Source organism: Schistocerca cancellata, chromosome 3, assembly GCF_023864275.1.
Source record: "Schistocerca cancellata isolate TAMUIC-IGC-003103 chromosome 3, iqSchCanc2.1, whole genome shotgun sequence".
NCBI classification, from domain to species: Eukaryota; Metazoa; Arthropoda; class Insecta; order Orthoptera; family Acrididae; genus Schistocerca; species Schistocerca cancellata.
In genome coordinates, this window is record NC_064628.1 from 867,019,156 (window position 1) to 867,042,307 (window position 23,152).

General features: G+C 40.9%; 1 protein-coding gene across 4 annotated transcripts in view; it reads left to right on the forward strand.

Moving 5' to 3' along the window:
• LOC126175922 (dynein regulatory complex subunit 3-like) overlaps nucleotides 1–23,152 on the forward strand; it is a 108,035-nt gene that overhangs the window by 18,829 nt on the left and 66,054 nt on the right. For 3 of the 4 annotated variants that reach the window (XM_049922993.1, XM_049922992.1, XM_049922996.1), the window contains exons 5-7: nucleotides 15,390–15,530; nucleotides 20,430–20,631; nucleotides 22,090–22,290. In XM_049922993.1, the coding sequence (XP_049778950.1) occupies nucleotides 15,390–15,530; nucleotides 20,430–20,631; nucleotides 22,090–22,290 (544 nt within the window). The remainder of the gene's footprint in view (nucleotides 1–15,389; nucleotides 15,531–20,429; nucleotides 20,632–22,089; nucleotides 22,291–23,152) is intronic. The other variant, XM_049922994.1, reaches the window with a different exon arrangement.

A 23,152-nucleotide genomic window follows, 5' to 3' on the forward strand; every position in this document is an offset into this window, starting at 1 on the left:
AAATCACCCTCTCCTAACCTTCCAGGAATTTCTGACTTCCAGCCTTGCCTCTCAATCCTTCTTAAAAAACCTTAATCCTACTCCCAACATCACCACTGCTGAAGCCCAGGCTATCCGTGATCTGAAGGCTGACCAATCCATCGTCATTCTTCCGGCGGACAAGGGTTCCACGACTGTGGTACTTGATCGTCGGGAGTATGTGGCTGAGGGACTGCGTCAGCTTTCAGACAACACTACTTACAAGGTTTGCCATGGTAATCCCATTCCTGATGTCCAGGCGGAGCTTCAAGGAATCCTCAGAACCTTAGGCCCCCTACAAAACCTTTCACCTGACTCCATCAACCTCCTGACCCCACCAACACCCCGCACCCCTACCTTCTACCTTCTTCCCAAAATTCACAAACCCAATCATCCCGGCCATCCCATTGTAGCTGGTTACCAAGCCCCCACAGAACGCATCTCTACCTACGTAGATCAACACCTTCAACCCATTACATGCAGTCTCCCATCCTTCATAAAAGACACCAACCACTTTCTCGAATGCCTGGAATCCCTACCCAGTCTGTTACCCCCGGAAACCATCCCTGTAACCATTGATGCCACTTCCTTATACACAAATATTCCGCATGTCCAGGGCCTCGCTGCGATGGAGCACTTCCTTTCACGCCGATCACCTGCCGCCCTACCTAAAACCTCTTTCCTCATTACCTTAGCCAGCTTCATCCTGACCCACAACTTCTTCACTTTTGAAGGCCAGACATACCAACAATTAAAGGGAACAGCCATGGGTACCAGGATGGCCCCCTCGTACGCCAACCTATTCATGGGTCACTTAGAGGAAGCCTTCTTGGTTACCCAGGCCTGCCAACCCAAAGTTTGGTACAGATTTATTGATGACATTTTCATGATCTGGACTCACAGTGAAGAAGAACTCCAGAATTTCCTCTCCAACCTCAACTCCTTTGGTTCCATCAGATTCACCTGGTCCTACTCTAAATCCCATGCCACTTTCCTTGACGTTGACCTCCACCTGTCCAATGGCCAGCTTCACACGTCCGTCCACATCAAACCCACCAACAAGCAACAGTACCTCCATTATGACAGCTGCCACCCATTCCACATCAAACGGTCCCTTCCCTACAGCCTAGGTCTTCGTGGCAAACGAATCTGCTCCAGTCCGGAATCCTTGAACCATTACACCAACAACCTGAAAACAGCTTTTGCATCCCGTAACTACCCTCCCGACCTGGTACAGAAGCAAATAACCAGAGCCACTTCCTCATTTCCTCAAACCCGGAACCCTCCACAGAAGAACCCCAAAAGTGCCCCACTTGTGACAGGATACTTTCCGGGACTGGATCAGATTCTGAATGTGGCTCTCCAGCAGGGATACGACTTCCTCAAATCCTGCCCTGAAATGAGATCCATCCTTCATGAAATCCTCCCCACTCCACCAAGAGTGTCTTTCCGCCATCCACCTAACCTTCGTAACCTCTTAGTTCATCCCTATGAAATCCCCAAACCACCTTCCCTACCCTCTGGCTCCTACCCCTGTAACCGTCCCCGGTGTAAAACCTGTCCCATGCACCCTCCCACCACCACCTATTCCAGTCCTGTAACCCGGAAGGTGTACACGATCAGAGGCAGGGCCACGTGTGAAAGCACCCACGTGATTTACCAACTGACCTGCCTACACTGTGAAGCGTTCTATGTGGGAATGACCAGCAACAAACTGTCCATTCGTATGAATGGACACAGGCAGACAGTGTTTGTTGGTAATGAGGATCACCCTGTGGCTAAACATGCCTTGGTGCACGGCCAGCACATCTTGGCACAGTGTTACACCGTCCGGGTTATCTGGATACTTCCCACTAACACCAACCTGTCAGAACTCCGGAGATGGGAACTTGCCCTTCAGCATATCCTCTCTTCTCGCTATCCGCCAGGCCTCAATCTCCGCTAATTTCTAATTTCAATCTGCCGCCGCTCACACCTCACCTGTCTTTCAACATCATCTTTGCCTCTGTACTTCCGTCCCGACTGACATCTCTGCCCAAACTCTTTGCCTTTACAAATGTCTGCTTGTGTCTTGTATGTGTGGATGGATATGTGTGTGTGTGCGAGTGTATACCTGTCCTTTTTTCCCCCTAAGGTAAGTCTTTCCGCTCCCGGGATTGGAATGACTCCTTACCCTCTCCCTTAAAACCCAAATCCTTTTGTCTTTCCCTCTCCTTCCCTCTTTCCTGACGAGGCAACCGTTGGTTGCGAAAGCTAGAATTTTGTGTGTATGTTTGTGTTTGTTTGTGTGTCTATCGACCTGCCAGCGCTTTTGTTTGGTAAGTCTCATCATCTTTCTTTTTAAATATATATATATATATATATATATATTTAAAAAGAAAGATGATGAGACTTACCCAACAAAAGCGCTGGCAGGTCGATAGACACACAAATAAACACAAACATACACACAAAACTCTAGCTTTCGCAACCAACGGTTGCCTCGTCAGGAAAGAGGGAAGGAGAAGGAAAGACAAAAGGATTGGGTTTATATATATATATATATATATATATATATATATATATATATATATATATATATATATATATGTGAGAGAGGGAGAGAGAGATATAGAGAGAGAGAGCAAAACGCAAAGGAAAAACAAGAAGCACACAAATGCATAATATTTATCTTCAGTCACACTCTCAAGATCATCTTCTGACACATCGCAAGAAAAGAAATATAGCCAGAAATATAACCAGGACAAAGCAGCAGGAATCATTCAAATTTTTCATTAACCAAATTTAAAATTACATTTATGGAGATCAGTCAGTAGCATTCAGATTAATGAGGCACATGAACCAAAAAGAGAAAACTACAGCCTAAATAAATATAATTGCTGTAACTACTAATTCTGAGTGTGTGCTGCTTCATAGTATGCATGTGATGTTTGTGCTTGATTTGGCTGCTATGGTGTAAAGAACAATAGAGAGAAATGTTTAAATACTCTACTATGCACAGATGATCAAACAGTAACCCAAGAAAATGAAGATAATCTTCAATGAGCCATTTGTCATATTACGAGGTGCATTCAAGTTCTAAGGCCTCCGATTTTTTTCTCCGGACTGGAAAGAGATAGAAACATGCGCATTGTTTTAAAATGAGGCCGTGTTCATTGTCAATACATCCCAGAGATGGCAGCACCGTATGGCGGATGGAATTTCACCGCCAATGGCGAGAATGAGAACTGTTTTAAATACTTAAAATGGCAACATTTTCCTTACTTGAACAGCGTGCAATCATTCGTTTTCTGAATTTGCGTGGTGTGAAACCAATTGAAATTCACCGACAGTTGAAGGAGACATGTGGTGATGGAGTTATGGATGTGTCGAAAGTGCGTACGTGGGTGCGACAGTTTAATGAAGGCAGAACATTGTGTGACAACAAACCGAAACAACCTCGGGCTCGCACAACCCGGTCTGACGACATGATCGAGAAAGTGGAGAGAATTGTTTTGGGGGATCGCCGAATGACTGTTGAACAGATCGCCTCCAGAGTTGGCATTTCTGTGAGTTCTGTACACACAATCCTGCATGACGACCTGAAAATGCGAGAAGTGTCATCCAGGTGGGTGCCACGAATGCTGATGGATGACCACATGGCTGCCCGTGTGGCATGTTGGCAAGCAATGTTGACACACGACAGCATGAATGGGACTTTCTTTTCATTGGTTGTGACAATGGATGAGACGTGAATGCCATTTTTCAACACAGAAACAAAGCGCCAGTCAGCTCAATGGAAGCACACAGATTCACCGCCACCAAAAAAATTCGGGTAACCGCCAGTGCTGAAAAAATAATGGTGTCCATGTTCTGGGACAGCGAGGGCGTAATCCTTACCCATTGCATTCCAAAGGGCACTACGGTAACAGGTGCATCCTACGAAAATGTTTTGAAGAACAAATTCCTTCTTGCACTGCAACAAAAACGTCCGGGAAGGGCTGCGCGTGTGCTGTTTCACCAAGACAACGCACCCACACATCGAGCTAACGTTACGCAACAGTTTCTTCGTGATAACAACTTTGAAGTGATTCCTCATGCTCCCTACTCACCTGACCTGGCTCCTAGTGACTTTTGGCTTTTTCCAACAATGAAAGACACTCTCTGTGGCCGCACATTCACCAGCCATGCTGCTATTGCCTCAGCGATTTTCCAGTGGTCAAAACAGACTCCTAAAGAAGCCTTTGCCGCTGCCATGGAATCATGGCGTCAGCGTTGTGAAAAATGTGTACGTCTGCAGGCAATTACGTCGAGAAGTATCGCGAGTTTCGTCGATTTCGTGTGAGTAGTTAATTAGAAAAAAAATCGGAGGCCTTAGAACTTGAATGCACCTCGTAATTTGTTGGCTTCTAAGTGTAACATTAACATCTCCATTAATAAAACAAGAGAAAATCATCAGTAAGATATACAGTTGTAACAAATATTTTAAAAGTGGAACAGTTAACCCACTTTCAATATCTTGGCTGTTAACATGAGATGAAATTCCAAAGATGTAGTTGACAGCAAGATCCTAAAGTTTATTTCAACCCATGGAAGAATTAGAAATATGCTACAAAAAAGCCGCAAAAGAGAAACAGATCAAGTTTTACAAAGTCTTGGCTGTATCTACAATGCATTATGGATCTGAAACTAGGGTTTTCATGCAAAAGGGTATGAGCAGGATCTGGCCTGTGGAAATGAGATGTCTCCATAGTGTTAAAGTTCGCACCAGAGAAGATCATTTCAGAAATGAAGAAACTAGGAATGGATCACAAGTTGATTCAGTACACAAGAAAATAGATTGAACAGACTGCAAATCTAGAAGGAGAAGACAGAGGGGAAAATCATGGAAGAGATGGCTTGGCCTTGTTGATTCTAACAGGTGAAATCAGCTAATCCATGAAGGGAGGGGAGGAAGAAGTAGTATTGTTGTTGTGAATTGTACAACTCATCCGAAATTCACTCTTGGTATTAATTGAAAATACCATGATGGAGTGGATGTATTTACAAATTAATCTACACTGTTTCTTCAAATAATCCTTTTCAAGAGGATGGTAAGTCACTCAGAATCCCGGGTCAGGGGAGACTTACCTGACAGGATGAGAAGGGAAGACTGATTGCTGTGGACTGCACCAGACGAGATTTGAAAACCTGAGAGCTTAAGTCATTTTTCGCCATCCTCCCTCCCACCTCTGTTACATGCACTTAGCTTTTTGCTCTTATTACTTCATGCATGATGTTTTAGTGGTAATCTATGTCTTGCAAATTACCCTGTCTTCCACCTTCAAGCTCTCAGGTTTTCAAATCTCGTCTGGTGCAGTCCCCAACAATCACTCTTTCCTTCTCATCCTGTATGGTAAGTTTCTCCTGATCAGAGGTTCTGTGTGACTTTTCTAAACTGTACCCCATTCTCTAAACCTCTCCAGTCTTTTTCCTTTACCCCTCTTCCTTCCCCTTCAACTCTTCTGCTGGAAGAAGGAGCCACTGGCTCCAGAAGCTTGCATGAGTTAAACCTTTTTGTGTGTGCATTCTCCTACTGCCACTTGCTGAGTAGACTCTCTTATCTATCCAATTACATTATATTGACTTTAATAATTACATCAGATAGATTCTTGTCTAACCAGCATACAGACAGCTAACAGTGCTGTGTGGAAAATTAAAATGCTTTGTATGAAGTATCAGACAATAATTCAGAGTATGGAAGGAGTGGTGCCTTATTTTCAAAGTAGTTGTTTTTCTAATAAAATACAGTAATCTAGAATTAATTACCATAATTATCAGTTTGAGTAGATTAGCACTAGTCATAATTCATTGCTTGTATATTTTACAAAAGTACCCAGAAGTGGTTGCTTCTGCCTGCTAATGAATAGCTTAGCTCATTCCACATCCCTGAATGCTCTTTTTCATGATGGAATTGATGGAAAATGATGTGTGAATGAATGAACACTTTTTTTGTCCAATCTGCACAGATATGAAATTATTGGTGACATCTAGACTACAGATAGCTGCTCTTACCCGATTTGACAGTCTAGTTATCTGTCCTGCTTACAGTCTCATTTTTTATAATTTCAATTGTTGACCTTTAAGTTGTGTATGGGTAATTGTATTGCTGAGTTTAAAGAATAACATGTAAGGTGATAATAATTACCTTGCACTGAGAGTGAAACAAAATAAGAGCTCAAAATGATAAGGAGATGAACAAGATTAACACATCAGAATGGGTATTAGCTCTTTTTATATGTGCTTCAGATTTTCTGATTTGTTAGTCAGCAAAGTGATCCTGGGGAAAGTACCACATTAAGCTTTCTTTCTCCCCCCCCCCCCCCCCTCCGTTCCCTCCCTCCCTGCCCCGTAAAAGGGAAAGAAATCATGAATCAGCTGTTTTATTTTATAGGCATTCAATTGGATGACACACCTTGACCATTACAATCGAAATCAAATAAGATTGGTCCCATTATTAGTTTGCTTCATGTAAGCATTGCTCGTTTCTGAGGTAAACACCTAACACTCATCTGATAATAGGCATCACATAGCTGTGTATTGTCCATGCTTAAAGCACTGGTCCAATTATAGAAGTGAATGCATTTCTTATATGCAGAGACAAAGAATACTAATTAAAATTAAATAAAACATTCAACAATTTTAATTTTTCTGGCTCATTTTATAGAATTATTCCTAATACTTTTGGAAGTCTCAATTTTGTCTCACTCACTAATAATTTCCTAAATCACATTCTATGATCCACAAAACCTGCCAATCTTGAATACTAGCTGACAACACACATCCTTGAAGTATAAAATTTCATTGGTAGTACACCAAATTAGTCCTTGTAAGATTTTTATGAATGAAAGGATGAGGTATTCAGTACAGGGCATTAACAGAAAAAATATACAGGTATGTTAGTGTAACTCAGTGGGTGTTATGGATCCAAAAGTCTCATGTTCGATCTCTGGTTGGTAGTCTTCTCTGTCACTTGTCACTTCTTTCACCTGTGACAATGTTTGTTAATGTGAAAAATACTGAGTTGAATCACAGTTTTGAGTCCACATTAAACCCTCTTTAACCGTTTCTGTACAGATGTTGGAGGAACATAGTGGCATACCACCTGCAACAGAACCATGTTGACTAAAGCACTGTGGTGTTTAAACCAACCTTCTGGTTGATGATGGGCATACTTTAAATCTCAAATATGGATAACAAACAGTGGAAATTCTAGGATGAAATATCAACAATATAAGGAAAATACAGATTGCTGCTCACTGTAAAGATGACATGTTGAGTTGCAGACAGGCACAATGAAGAGATACTTAACACATAAAGCTTTCTTCAGTACAGGAAACACACACACACACACACACACTCATTCATACATGCAAGCACACTTCACACACCCATGACCCCAATATCTGGCAGCTTGGACTGTAATGTAGCTGTCATGTGGAAGGAAAGCAGCAGTTTGGAGTGGCGGGGAATGGGAAGGGATAGCAGGGAATGGGTGGAGGGAGAAAAGAGCACTGTATGGTGGAGTGCGCAGGGACTAGATGGAGGCATGTGAAGACTGCCACCAAGTACAGTGTCAGGAGGCTGTGTGTGTGTGTGGGGGGGGGGGGGGGGGGGAGGGGAGGGAGTTGGGGAAGGAGGGTGGGGGGGGGGGAAGGAAGCAGAAAAGGAGAGAAACAGGGAAGGGGAAAGACGGGCAGGTGCTTTGGCGGAGGGCGGCACAAAATGAGAATGAGGGGATGTGAATAGGGAGATGGTGATAGAACAGAGGGGGTGGACACTGTTGGATGGAGAGTGTTGTTTACCACACTGCTGGTTGAGGTCAGGATAATTTCAAGAATTGAGAATGTATTTTAAGAATAACTCCCATTTGTGCAGTTCAGAAAAGCTGGTGCTGGAAAAGAGGATCCAGATGGCCCAGAAGTGAATGTGTGTTTCCTATATGTAGAGACAAAGAATACTAATTAAAATTAAGTAAGACATTCAACAATTTTAATTTTACTGGCTCAGTTTATAGAATTATTTATAATACTTTTGGAAGTCTCAGTTTTGTCTCACTAATAATCTCCCAACTCTAATTCTAAGATCCATAAAACCTGCCACTCTGGAATACTAGCTGAGAACACACATCCTTGAAGTATAAAATTTCATTGGCAGTGCATCAAATTAGCCAATGTAAGATTTGCATGAATGAAAGAATATGGTATTCAATAAAGGGCAGCAACAGAAAAAAATATACAGATATATTAGTGTAGCTCAGTCGGTATTATGGATCCAAAAGTCTCATGTTCGATCTCTGGTTAGTAGTATTGTCTGTCACTTGTCACTTCTTTTACCTTTGACAATGTGTGTTAATGTAAAAAATACTGAGTTGAACCATGGTTTGGAGTCCATATCAAACCCTCTATAACAATTTCTGTTGGCCCAACCATTGAAATAAAGCTTGTTAAGAAGATTATCCCAAAACTAACGTCTCCAAAGTGATGGGGGTGACAAGGAAACTGAACTGTTTGCATAGCGTTTGGCCACACTGTTATTTTCCTTGCTCCCTCCACTCTCTACAGAAATCACTGCATATCCACTAGAGCTTTCAGTCTTGGTTTGGCAACCAGTTGTAATGAAGCAGCTCTCATTAGCCACTAGCACCAGGTGCAAAGTTCATGCAATTATTCAGTTTTTAAGTACAAAAGGTGTTAAACCAATCAACATTCATTGACAGTTGATGGGAATTGTATGGAGAGTCATGTACAGATGTCAAAAATGTCCACCGGCCGGGGTGGCCAAGCGGTTAAAGGCGCTACAGTCTGGAACCGCGCGACCGCTGCGGTCGCAGGTTCGAATCCTGCCTCGGGCATGGATGTGTGTGATGTCCTTAGGTTAGTTAGGTTTAAGTAGTTCTAAGTTCTAGGGGACTGATGACCTTAGAAGTTAAGTCCCATAGTGCTCAGAGCGATTTGAACCATTTTCAAAAATGTCCACAAGTGGTGTAGAGAGTTTGCATGTGGTCGTACTGAAATTCACGATGAGGAAAGAAGTGGAGACTGCCGATTCAGAAAGAGACAGTCGCAAAGGTTGAACAGGTTTCTCGAAGTACAATTCACCGGAAATGTTGAAATTTCAGAAGGTGTGTGTAAGATGGTTCTTGAAAAAACAGCAACGTGTCGTAACTTCCTGGCAGTTTCTTCAATGCTATGCGGGTGAAAAGTACAACCTTTTGGATTCAATAGTCATGGGTCATGAAACCTGAGCTTTTAACTTCACATCTAGGACAAAATGAAAATCACATGAATGGCACCATTGCAGTTCACCTAACCATGAAAATTCAAAAGAACACAGTCTGCAAGTAAAGTCATGACAAGTGTTTTGGGATCGAAAGAGGATATTGTTGATTGACATCGAGGTACCTGCAACAACAGTAAATGCCAACAGGTATTGTCAAACATTTAAAAGAGCCAGACAGGTGATTCAGAACTGAAGAAGAGGAATGCTGAGCAAGGGCATAAGCCTTCTCCGTGGCAATGCTTACCTGCACATCGTCTGTCAAACTGTCAAACAGTGGATCTTCTGCAACAGTTTGGATGGGACATCATCACCCATCCACCCTATAGTCCAGACTTAGTGCCCAGTAACTACCACTTGTTACCTAAGTTAAAAGAACACTTGGCTGGAATGATGGTGATGAGGTGAAAGATGAGGTCAGGCACTTCTTCAATAGCATGGCAGCAGGGTGGTATGACATGAGCACATAAAAACTGCTACTAAACTAAACTAAACTCCTCATGAACAGGCCATGAAGGCCCAAAGGTACCGACCGGCCACTGTGTCATCCTCAGCCCACAGGCATCACTAGATGCGGATATGGAGGGGCATGTGGTCAGCACACCGCTCTCTTGGCCGTATGTCAGTTTCCGAGACCAGAGCTGCTACTCCTCAATCAAGTAGCTCCTCAATTTGCCTCACAAAGGCTGAGTGCACCCCTCTTGCCAACAGTGCTCATCAGACTGGATGGTCACCCGTCCAAGTGCTAGCCCAGCCTGACAGCACTTAACTTCGGTGATCTGATGGGAACCAGTGTAACCACTGCGGCAAGGCCGTTGGCTAAAATCTGTTACAGCATTTACAAGAACATGTCAATTGAAATGACGATTATGCGGAAAAATAGGAAAATGTTCAGGCTTCAAAACTATGTACAATTCTTTATACTAAAAAAATGGAGACATTACTTTTGGGATCTGTCATTGACTATATAATAACAGATCAGGAATTCAGGAAGGCTGTGAGGGACACACATGTATTCAGGGGATTCTTTGATGACACTGATCATTATTTAATCTGCAGTGAAATTGGGATTGTGAGGCTGAAAGTGCAGGAGGTCAGGTCCATATGTAGGAGGATAAGAGTGGAGAAACTTCAGGATAAGGAAATCAGGCACAAGTACATAACAGCGATCTCAGAAAGGTACCAGTTAGTTGAATGTAGTCAATTACAGTCATTGGAAAAGGAATGGACAAGGTACAGGGACACAGTACTAGAAGTGGCTAAAGAATGTCTTGGAACAGTAGTGTGTAAAAGTAGGATGAAGCAAACAGCCTGGTGGAATGATACAGTCAAGGCAGCCTGTAAAAGGAAAAAGAAGGCGTATCAAAAATGGCTACATACCAGAACCCAGGTAGACAGAGAAAGTTATGTTGAAGAAAGAAACAAAGCCAAACAGATAATTGCAGCATCCAAGAAGAAATCGTGGGAAGACTTTGGAAACAGGTTGGAGACTATGGGTCAAGCTGCTGGAAAACCATTCTGGAGTGTAATTAGCAGTCTTCGAAAGGGAGGTAAGAAGGAAATTACAAGTATTTTGGACAGGTCAGGAAAACTGCTGGTGAATCCTGTGGATGCCTTGGGCAGATGGAGGGAATATTTTGAAGAGTTGCTCAATGTAGGTGAAAATGCGATCAGTAATGTTTCAGATTTCGAGGTAGAATGGGATATGAATGATGATGGAAATAGGATCACATTTGAGGAAGTGGAAAAAATGGTCAATAGATTGCAGTGCAATAAAGCGGCTGGGGTGGATGAAATTAAGTCGGAACTCATCAAATACAGTGGAATGTCAGGTCTTAAATGGCTACACAGGATAATTGAAATGGCCTGGGAGTCGGGACAGGTTCCATCAGACTGGACAAAAGCAGTAATCACACCAATCTTTAAACATGGAAACAGAAAAGATTGTAACAACTACAGAGGTATCTCTATAATCAGCGTTGTGGGTAAAATCTTCTCAGGTGTTGTTGAAAGGAAAGTGCGAGTATTAGTTGAGGACCAATTGGATGAAAATCAGTGTGGGTTTAGGCCTCTTAGAGGTTGTCAGGACCAGATCTTTAGCTTACGGCAAATAATGGAGAAGTGTTATGAGTGGAACAGGGAATTGTATCTATGCTTTATAGATCTAGAAAAGGCATATGACCGGGTTCCTAGGAGGAAGTTATTGTCTGTTCTACAAGATTATGGAATAGGAGGCAAACTTTTGCAAGCAATTAAAGGTCTTTACATGGATAGTCAGGCAGCAGTTAGAGTTGACGGTAAATTGAGTTCATGGTTCAGAGTAGTTTCAGGGGTAAGACAAGGCTGCAACCTGTCTCCACTGTTGTTCATATTATTTATGGATCATATGTTGAAAACAATAGACTGGCGGGGTGATATTAAGATATGTGAACACAAAATAAGCAGTCTTGCATATGCGGATGACTTAGTTGTGATGGCAGATTCGATTGAAAGCTTGCAAAGTAATATTTCAGAGCTAGATCAGAAATGTAAGGACTATGGTATGAAGATTAGCATCTCCAAAACGAAAGTAATGTCAGTGGGAAAGAAATATAAACGGATGGAGTGCCAAATAGGAGAACAAAGTTAGAACAGGTGGACGGTTTCAAGTACTTAGGATGCATATTCTCACAGGATGGCAACATAGTGAAAGAACTGGAAGCAAGGTGTAGCAAAGCTAATGCAGTGAGCACTCAGCTACGATCTACTCTCTTCTGCAAGAAGGAAGTCAGTACCAAGACTAAGTTATCTGTGCATCGTTCAATCTTTCGACCAACTTTGTTGTATGGGAGCGAAAGCTGGGTGGATTCAGGCTACCTTATCAACAAGGTTGAGGTTACGGATATGAAAGTAGCTAGGATGGTTGCAGGTACTAGTAGATGGGAACAATGGCAGGAGGGTGTCCACAATGAAGAAATCAAAGAAAAACTGGGAATGAACTCTATAGATGTAGCAGTCAGGGCGAACAGGCTTAGATGGTGGGGTCATGTTACACGCATGGGAGAAACAAGGTTACCCAAGAGACTCATGGATTCAGCAGTAGAGGGTAGGAGGAGTCGGGGCAGACTGAGGAGAAGGTACCTGGATTCGGTTAAGAATGATTTTGAAGTAATAGGTTTAACATCAGAAGAGGCACCAAAGTTAGCACTGAATAGGGGATCATGGAGGAACTGTATAAGGGGGGCTATGCTCCAGACTGAACGCTGAAAGGCATAATCAGTCTTAAATGATGATGATGATGATGATGATACTTTTGGGATCATCCTAGTACATTCGGCTGCATGTAGGGGCACAGGGTGGTCTACTTTGCTCTTGGTCACAGACTGGCAGTGGCTGTTCATCTTGGTGGTCAGTGGATTGGTAGTTGTACCAGTATAAAAGCTGTGCAGTGATTGCAGCAGAGCTGGTATATGACATGTCAGCTTTCACATGCGGCCAGGCCTGTGATGGGGTAGGATAAGCCTGTGACAGGACTGGTATAGGAAGTGCTGGGTGAGTGGTTGGGCAGGTCTTTAACATGGGTCTACCACAGGGATATGATCTCTGTGGTAAGGGGTTGGGGTTGGGAGTGGCATCAATTATGCAATCACTACACAGTTTTTTGTATTGGTATGACTGCCACCCAGCTGACCAGCAGGATGAACAGCCACTGCCGAACTCTTGCCTAGAGCAAAGCACGACCACCCTCTGGCAAACATGCAGCTGAACATAACATGCTTGATTTCAGTGACTGCTTCACAACCTGGGCCATCTGGATTCAGGTCCAAGACCTGCCCAATCCTCCCATCCAGCAGTGCTGTCAGAGGCTTATCCTACCCCGTCAAGGACCAGGCCACTTGTGAAACCAGACATGTCATATACCAGCTCTGCTGGAATCATTGCGCAACTTTTGATACTGATATTATTACCAACCAGCTGTCCACAGAATAAACAACCACTGCCAAACTGTGGCTGAGAACAAAGCAGACCACTCTCTGGCACAAATTGCAGAACATAACATGCTTGATTTCAATAGATACTCACAACCAGGGCCATCTGGACTCTCTCCACCACCATCAGCTTTTCTGAACTTTGTGGATGGAAGTTATCCTTACAACACATTCTCCACTCTAAAAATTATCCCAGCCTTACCCTACTGCAAATTAATGTTCCCACACCTTCCACCCCACACTTTCTGCCCCTTCTGTTGTACCACCATCTCGCTATCCACGTCCCCTCACTCTCGTTGTGTTCCACCCTTTGCCAATGCACCCATCCATCTTTCCCCTTTCCTGCTCCTCTCTTTCTTTGCAATACCCCCATCCCTGATTCCCTGCCCCCCTCCCCCTCCCCCTGTCCTACCACTACCTCTCCCCTATTCACATCCCCTCACTCTCGTTCTGTTCCACCCTTTGCCAATGTGCCCTCTAGTCTTTTCCCTTTCCTGCTCCTCTCTTTCTCTGCTCTTCCCCCCTCCCTGAATCCACCCCCCCCCCCAAGCCTCCTTAAGTTGTATTGGTGGCAGTTTTGTAATGCCTCCATCTAGTCCCTGCACACTCCACCAGACAGGGTTCTTTTCTCCCCCCATCTGTACCTTCTTATCCCCTTCCCTTCTCTGCCCCCTCCAGATTCCTGCTTCATTCCATGTTACAGTTGCATTCCAGTGCAAGCTGCTGGAGATGGTAGTCATGTGTGCATGAGGTGTGCATGCTTGTGTGAATGAATGTGTGTGTTTCCTTTTCTGAACCAGGTTTTAGCCTAAAGCTAAATGAGTAACTGTCTTTCATTGTGTGTGTCACAACTCAACATGTTATCTTTACGCTGAGTAGCAATCTGTTCTTCTCCTTATATTGTAGACCAATATGTTCAGTAGGCTGTGCATAATCATACAGCCATGACACATCTTGAGTCAGAAAGAGGGCATATTTGGAGTAAGACAAATAGGACAGTGCATTGATGTCTGAAGAACCACTCACCATCGGCACAGTAACTATTGCTACACCCTCGGCCTGCCTTGACATGGCACCAGAGAGAGGCACAACAACAGTGTTGTGCCAAACAACTACTCGGTTCGCATGCATGGCACCACATTGTCTTTTCTGACAAGTTCCAGTCCAGCATACAGCATCTTCTAGAAGAATGAATATTGGCAAATTGTCATCTTCATACATGCCCAGCATCTGGTGTGATGGTGGGCAGTGCCATTTGATACACAATATAATCACTTCTGATTCACAGTCAATAATTTTGACAGCAGGGATTACATTTCTGATGCATTAAAGTCAGTGGCCGTGCCCTATCTTCAGGATTTCCATGACATAATCTTTCAGCTAGATAATGTAAGACCCCATATTGTTCATGCCATCCTGACATATCTTGATGCAGGGGCTGTTCAACTGTTGTTGAAGCTAGTATATTTTCTTGATCTATCACTCTCTGAAAACATCTGGTCCTGGGTTGCCAATAGATGGGAATACTATTACTTGTCTGTCACTATGATTGATGAACTCAGACACAGAGTAGAAGCAGCGTAGGATCCAAGCTTAGTGTGACTATGCCCTCATCTGGGTTACAGCCATTGTTACTGATCAGAGATTGTAGCTTTGTGTATTTGATTTTGCACCATACAGACACCAAAATCCCTTACAAATTTTATCACATATTCATCCTGTTGTATACACACACTAAGTAAAATTTTGTTACTATTCATCCTCCCTGGTATCACACTTTTAATGACCAGCTGTCTGTATTGAAATCCTAAATTTATCTTATAACTCTACAGTGACACTCACTGTGGTCAGAATAATGATTAGTGAACTGTGATGTTACTTGACTTACTAGTATTTATTATTCAGTTTTAATACTACAATGATGAATTGCTTTTGGCAAATAGATGTAGCAACCATTAAAGGTAAAAGTAACACAATGTTACCTTTGACTTTGTGTGTGTGTGTGTGTGTGTGTGTGTGTGTGTGTGTGTATGCATATGTTCATTTGTTTGAAGAAATTTGCCAGATGATGTAGTTGAAGAAAATATTTTCCTTAATGCAAATATGATTTCATGATGAGTTTTGTGCCATTACACATAAATTGTTTGACCTAGGTCTGAAACAGTATAAGATCAGGGAATCTGAAATAGAACAGTTCAGTAAATGTGTGGAAGATGCCAAAGATAAAAATGCAAAACAATTAGAAAGGTTTGTTACATCTATCTCTTGCATGTTTCCCAACTAATACAACACTCTTTCTCCACTTACTGTTATAGGCTTAGATTATGATTTGGCCCTTATACCCTGCAGTATACAGCTTATGAATGCTTTTAAATAATGTAGTGCCATTCTTAAAAGTGCTCCATAGTTGTGGAACATCTCTCTTAAAACAAAAATGGGTGGATAAACAGAAATTTAAAGCTAAGTAGTATGAGATGAGAGAGGGAGGGACCTGTATGTATGTAGTTATGCACCTATGTAACAAGAAGAGAATAGAAGCTTTCGAAATGTGGTGCTACAGAAGAATGCTGAAGATTGGATGGGTAGAGCACATAACTAATGAGGAGGTACTGAATAGGATTGGGGAGAAGAGGAGTTTGTGGCACAACTTGACCAGAAGAAGGGATCGTTTGGTAGGACATGTTCTGAGGCATCAAGGGATCACCAATTTAGTATTGGAGGGCAGCGTGGAGGGTAAAAATCGTAGGGGGAGACCAAGAGATGAATACACTAAGCAGATTCAGAAGGATGTAGGTTGCAGTAGGTACTGGGGGATGAAGAAGCTTGCACAGGATAGAGTAGCATGGAGAGCTGCATCCAACTAGTCTCAGGACTGAAGACCACAACAACAACAACATTCACTTTTATGAATGGTTCTGGTGGTCCAGCTACTTTGTCCCACTGCCATGTGTGAACTTTCATCTCTTCTGGACTTCGATCCTTTGTAGGATGATGCTGAAATATGAGGTCACAATAACTATTTTGAGCTACAAAATAAACTTCAAACTCTTATCTTTCATTTCTGTATAGTTTAAATTCTTCCTCTTTCAAAATGACAGATCCCCTTAATTACAATCAAAGTAGTCTAAACCTTCAACACAATGTTATATGTGTGACCTGTGGGCCAAACATCAAAGTTCTGTCTTTTTTTCATCAAAAATGATTCATTTGTTTCAGATCCTCATTGACTTTGTCAGTGGTGCTCTTACTCAAAGCCATCCATTACACTGCCAACTCAGTGTCAAAGCATATCTTTATCCTTGTGCAGCAAGTGAGTGGTGCTCTTCCCTTGATCACCTGCCACTGTTCTCATTGCTACTGCTGATGCACCCTCTGTACAAACACAGATTGGGGTGCACAACATAGTGCTACACCTATTGATCAGATCTTTGTAAACACTGACATGCACACCTCAGACGACTTTAATACCGGCTAGAGTGACCACAATGCACAGCTACTTGCCGTATGTGGAAGTGTTGATTTGTCTAGGAATGGAAGTATTATCTACAAGAGAAAATTCAGTATGCAAAATATTGAGCACTTCAAACATATGCTAAGTACCCACTCGTGGAATAAAACCTACAATAGTTACAACACAGATGAAAAGCTGGATAATTTCATGGAAATTTACAGAGAGTGTTTCGAAATTGCATTTCCAAAAAGAAAATAATTTGTAAAGGCCCCAGCAAACCTAAAACTTGGATTACATCAGGGATCAAAGTATCATGTAGAATAAACAGAGAACTTTTTGCACTATCAAAAACAGATAGCAGCCCTGAATTTGCTCACTACTTCAAAAAATACAAGTTAACTCTGAGTCGTGTAATAAGGGTAGCAAAATTAAGGGAAAATGACAAACTTATTATGAAATCACCAAACAAAGCTAAGACAATGTGGAATACGGTACAGAGACTTACTGGAAAGGTGGAAACACACAAAAATTTTGTATTGTCACAGGCGGGCAGCAAGATCACTGATCCAAAATTAATTGCTAACCACTTCAATTCTTACTACACCAATATTACTCGTGAGTTAGCGAAGGAACAAATGGGAAAAACATCAAACAAAATATTACAGGAAATTTCTGGAAATAGTGTAACAAATACACCCATGTTCCTCCGACCAATAAGTAGGGAAGAACTGTTAAACAGCATAAAGTCATTAAAAAATAAATATTCAGCCGAAGTCGACGATGTGCCAGACTATATTATAAAAGTATCAGCTGAACAGATACTTGCACCACTGCTAGATATATGCAATTCTTCACTATCAAGTGGTATTTTCCCACAACAGTTAAAAACTGCAAAAGTTGTACCCCTTTACAAAAAGGGCGATCGGCAGCAGATGGTCAACTATAGGCCTGTGTCACTCCTATCAGGTTTTTCAAAAATCATTGAAAAACTAGTTCTGCTACAACTAACTGATTTCTTTAACAAAAAAAATATGATTTCAGGATGTCAGCATGGCTTCAGGTCTCAGTGCAGTACTGAAACAGCCACTTTTAGCCTCATACATCGTATTTTAAATTCAGTGGATAATCACAAAAATGTTTCGGGGATTTTCCTGGATTTAACAAAAGCATTTGATCTAATAGACCATGAAATTTTCCTAAGAAAGAGTGGTTTGGTGTAAGAGGCCTGCCACACGAGTGGCTGAAATCCTACCTAGAAAGTTGCTCTCAGATAACAGAGGTGAAACACATGGATAAAAACGAACTCCAAGCTTATCAATCGAAACCTTCCACATTAACCCACAGTGTACCACACGGCTCAATTTTAGGTCCCTTTCTCTTCCTAATTTTCATAAACGACTTCCCCCTACACGTTCAACACTCCGATCCAGTGCTACTTGCAGATGACACAAGCATATTAATTGAAGGAGAAAATGAAATGGCTCTAAGTTTAAATGCTAAAGTCACAAGTGAAAATGTCACAGAGTGGTTTATGAGGAATAAATTACTGATAAACCCTCAAAAAACAGTCATCTTACACTTCCATACACAACAAAATAAAAACCCATTAAAACCAAACATGTCCATGGAAAACCAAAGAATTAACAGTGTCACTGAAACAAAATTTCTTGGCATCTACTTACAAGACAATCTTAAATGGAATTCCCACATCACTTCATTAAATTCTAAACTGTCCAAAATGACTTATGCGATGAGGATTATATGGAACAACACAAGTCCTGAAACAGTTAGAGCGGTGTATTATGCTTGCATACACTCCCTATTGAGATATGGCATCATATTCTGGGGAAATTCTCCTTATAGCAAACAAAAAAAGATTGTGAGGATAATGAAAAATGCTAACAGCCGAAAATCATGCAAACCATTCTTTAAAGAACTGGGGATACTACCCCTACCATGTATCTATATACTAGAAGTTGTAATGTTCCTAAAAAAAAACATGCTAAAAAAAGGAAATGTATTTATTCAAAATAAATCTGTACATGAACACCATACAAGGGCAAATAGTGACATACACAGACATCATTGTTATTTCACACTGTACAAGAAAGGTGTATATCACTCAGGTTCACATTTGTTTAATAAGCTGCCAAGTAACCTAAAGGCCATAAACAAAATCCATAGCTTTAAAAAATCTGTAACATCATATCTCTTGGAAAACTGTTTTTACTCAGTAACACAGTATCTTGAAAAATAAGTTAATTTTGGTTGTAACAATATAAAAATGTAATGTAACAATATAAAAATGTAACAATCTATAAATGTAATGTATACAATCAATGTAACAGTATATTAATGTAATAACATTTTCTCCAACATCTAAGGTATGGTATATGTACCACAAAGATTCAGGACATAAATAAATAAATTAATGAATATAATAGAGGGAAACATTCCACGTGGGAAAAATATATCTAAAAACAAAGATGATGTGACTTACCAAACGAAAGTGCTGGCCGGTCGATAGACACTCAAACAAACACAAACATACACACAAAATTCAAGCTTTTGCAACCAACGGTTGCTTCATCAGGAAAGAGGGAAGGAGAGGGAAAGACGAGAGGATGTGGGTTTTAAGGGAGAGGGTAAGGAGTCATTCCAATCCTGGGAGCGGAAAGACTTGCCTTAGGGGGAAAAAAGGACAGGTATACACTCGCACACACACACATATCCATCCGCACATACACAGACACAAGCAGACATTTGTAAAGGCAAAGAGTTTGGGCAGAGATGTCAGTCGAGGCGGAAGTACAGAGGCAAAGATGTTGTTTAAAGACAGGTGAGGTATGAGCGGCGGCAAATTGAAATTAGAAATTAGCGGAGATTGAGGCCTGGTGGATAACGAGAAGAGAGGATATGCTGAAGGGCAAGTTCCCATCTCCGGAATTCTGACAAGTTGGTGTTAGTGGGAAGTATCCAGATAACCCGGATGGTGTAACACTGTGCCAAGATGTGCTGGCCGTGCACCAAGGCATGTTTAGCCACAGGGTGATCCTCATTACCAACAAACACTGTCTGCCTGTGTCCATTCATGCGAACGGACAGTTTGTTGCTGGTCACTCCCACATAGAAAGCTTCACAGTGTAGGCAGGTCAGTGGGTAAATCACGTGGATGCTTTCACACTTGGCTCTGCCTTTGATCGTGTACACCTTCCGGGTTACAGGACTAGAGTAGGTCATGGTGGGAGGGTGCATCGGACAGGTTTTACACCGGGGACGGTTACAAGGGTAGGAGCCAGAGGGTAGGGAAGGTGGTTTGGGGATTTCATTAAATAAATAAATATGATCATTTTTTCTGCACTACTTAACATATATCAGCTACCAGGATCATCTTTAGCTTGTACGAATATTAAAATAGTGGAGCAGGATATTTGATAAAATGCCCTGTCACACTATACAATTTTCTTTCTAGACTGACTTAATTCTCACAGTATGCTACAAATGAACCCTGTTATGCCTCCTGCTTTACATGTTATTGAATGTATTTGATCATTTCACTTCATATCCCCACAAGTTGCTACACCTAGGCATATGAGACTCTTATCATTCGACTGATTTTATTTTACATTGATATTTTTTACCTTTGCTTTTTTGTAAATTAAAGTTATGGGAATGACTGTTTTTATTTTTTTCAGAATTAGGGATACCTTCACTGAAAAGAAAGCATTGATATATATCAACATGAAAGCAGCTATTAGAGCAATAGAAAATTGTGAGTGTGATACAAAGGTGTATTATGCCCAAGCTCAGAAGTGTACAGAAGAGTTTAACAGTATTTGCCATTCAGCATTCACAGGTTTTATGGCTTCAGAGCTTACTTTGAATAATCAACTTGAGGTTAGTTTGCAAGGAATACTGACTACTCTCTTACTAGGCATATTAATTTTATTTTCAGCTTCAAACTTTTACAGTTTTTCCATGTCCAGCTATAGTTTTAGCACCCAGTCAGCTAAGGAACTACCTAGTTATAGGCAAAACATTGCCATGAATACAGAAAAAAATCATTAAAGAAAACATAGAGTAAAACAGTATTAATAATAGAAGTACAGCAGTGATATAGAGAAAGGAATTGGTTATTATGTTATGCCATCAGTGATTGTTGACATTAAAAGAGATGCTAAAACAGGCAGGAAAACATTCCTATTTATAAATGACACAAATACATGAGCTTTTTAGACTATGTGCTGATGGAATATGTTTCAAGTGAGAGTGAAGAAGAGGAAAGTTATGTCAGCATTCAGCAGCAAAATTAATACGTTAGTACTGAAGCATAGAAATCTTCATCACAGGTTGTAATGAAGATGAAGTCTTGTTGAGAGACAAAAGTTGAAAACAGCCAAATTCAATAAAAGGACAGCTGTACAAGAAGTATTCATGCAATTTAAAGACTGAATCTTCTTTTAGAATCATAAATCATGAAGTCAGTCAATAGCTCACTATCATCTAGCAACTTGAACAAAGATTATACGTCATTGAATTATAAAGTGATTTAGTTTCTTTGTCATCCTATTTGTTTCCTGGACAAAAATGACAGGTGTAAAAATCTTCTACTGTCAATCAACAGTAGGTAGGTTACTAGACTTAATGTGGCACCTCTCAGATGCTACAACCATTTTAGGACAGAACTGGCTCCTTTTCTAGCAGCTGGTTGTGACAGATTCCGGAGCAAAAGAGTGTATCATGGGATAGGAAAAATGTGCAGGTTGTCCTAGTTTTTAAAAAGTCAGGTGACATAGACTCACACCTACAGACTGTATCACTAAGGTCAATTTTTAGTAGAGTTACAGACCACACACTTCCACTCACCAAGCAGTAACAGGAGAACACACATATAGAAACGTATTCAAGCTTTCGGAGCCAGTGGCTCCTTTTTCCAGCAGAAGGGTAGAAGGGGAAGGAAGAGGGGTGTGTGTTCTCCTGCTGCTGCATGGTGAATAGATTTTTTATCTACCAATTTATATTATATTGTCAAAAATTGGTTATTTTTGTTGTTATATAGACTATATATTTCATTTCACATGTATTTACATTTTAATGGTTTTTGTGTGTAACATATATATGAGGAATATGCACCAAAATTGGCAAAGTAATTAAAAAAATAATCTGACAACCTGGTATACGAAGTTGAGAATTGTTAATTTACTGGCCTACTGTATTTTATGAATAAGCAAGATCTTGTATGTGACAGTTCTTTCCAAATATATTCATGAATGTTTTCAATATCCATACTTAGTCCTATGTAATGTCATTTCAGTTTTTATTCCATGTTGATGCATATATTCTTTTTACAAACAGAAAGTGAATAAAACATTTGAAAACAATCTTAATCAACTGGTGGAAGCATTTATCGGGGATGCTCAAGCTCTGTTCAGTGAATGCTGTAACATACAGAAGATATTTAGTGAACGATTGGCAGAATATGCTAACTGTTATCTTACCAATGCCATTGTTAGAGCTGATGATCCAACATTTTCATTGCCACCTGAACTGAAGTCGGTAAGTCCACAGTATCGAGAACCTAGTGTACACACTTTTCTTTCTACAGTAAGTGCTTCTGCATATAAACTTGCAAAGTGATGGTTAACTCTAATGAGTTTGCTTCACAGTAGGGACATTTTATGATCATATAGAGATTCATAATTATTGATGAAATATCAGAAAATGAAAAAGCAGATTACCAGACATTCTGAAGTGAATCCAGAATTATTGTCATCTTATATTCACCAAATAAAATTAAAAAAAAAAAATGTATACACTACCAATAATCTATGAATACAGACGTTCCATCATAAGAGAGAAGAGAGACAACTGGTGTTAGAAGATGATTTGATAATTCTTCTTCCTTCACTCCATTGCAACTACTCTACGTATATGATACCAGAAAAGAATACTGGTACAGTAGATGATTGTGAAGGCCTAGTTCATTTATCTCAATGCTCCATTTCACTTTTTTGTAATGCAGTCTCAAAGCAATCTCAGAGAAGAGCATGTGTACATTTATTATATTCATTTAATTTGCTGCCATAAACCCATAATTCTGATCTTCAGTTTTGTATGTATTGGTGAGCAGCAATCATAACTGCACTGCCTGGATGGTGATGTAGGTATAAAACTTTCGGAAAAAATGAGCAACCTCAGACTAAAAGTGAGCTGCACATTGATGGGGTGAATGGTTGTTACGGCTGAAGAGCTATTAGCTAGTGGCCTGTGAGACATATGCTGCTCCTTGACTGTGTTACAGTTGCCAGTTGTGTGCAGCACTTTGTCAGTTCAACACTTACTTCCTTAGTTATTTGTGGCATCAGGAAAAGATGCTTACAAACAAAACACAAACACATCCAAAGATGTATGTGATTCA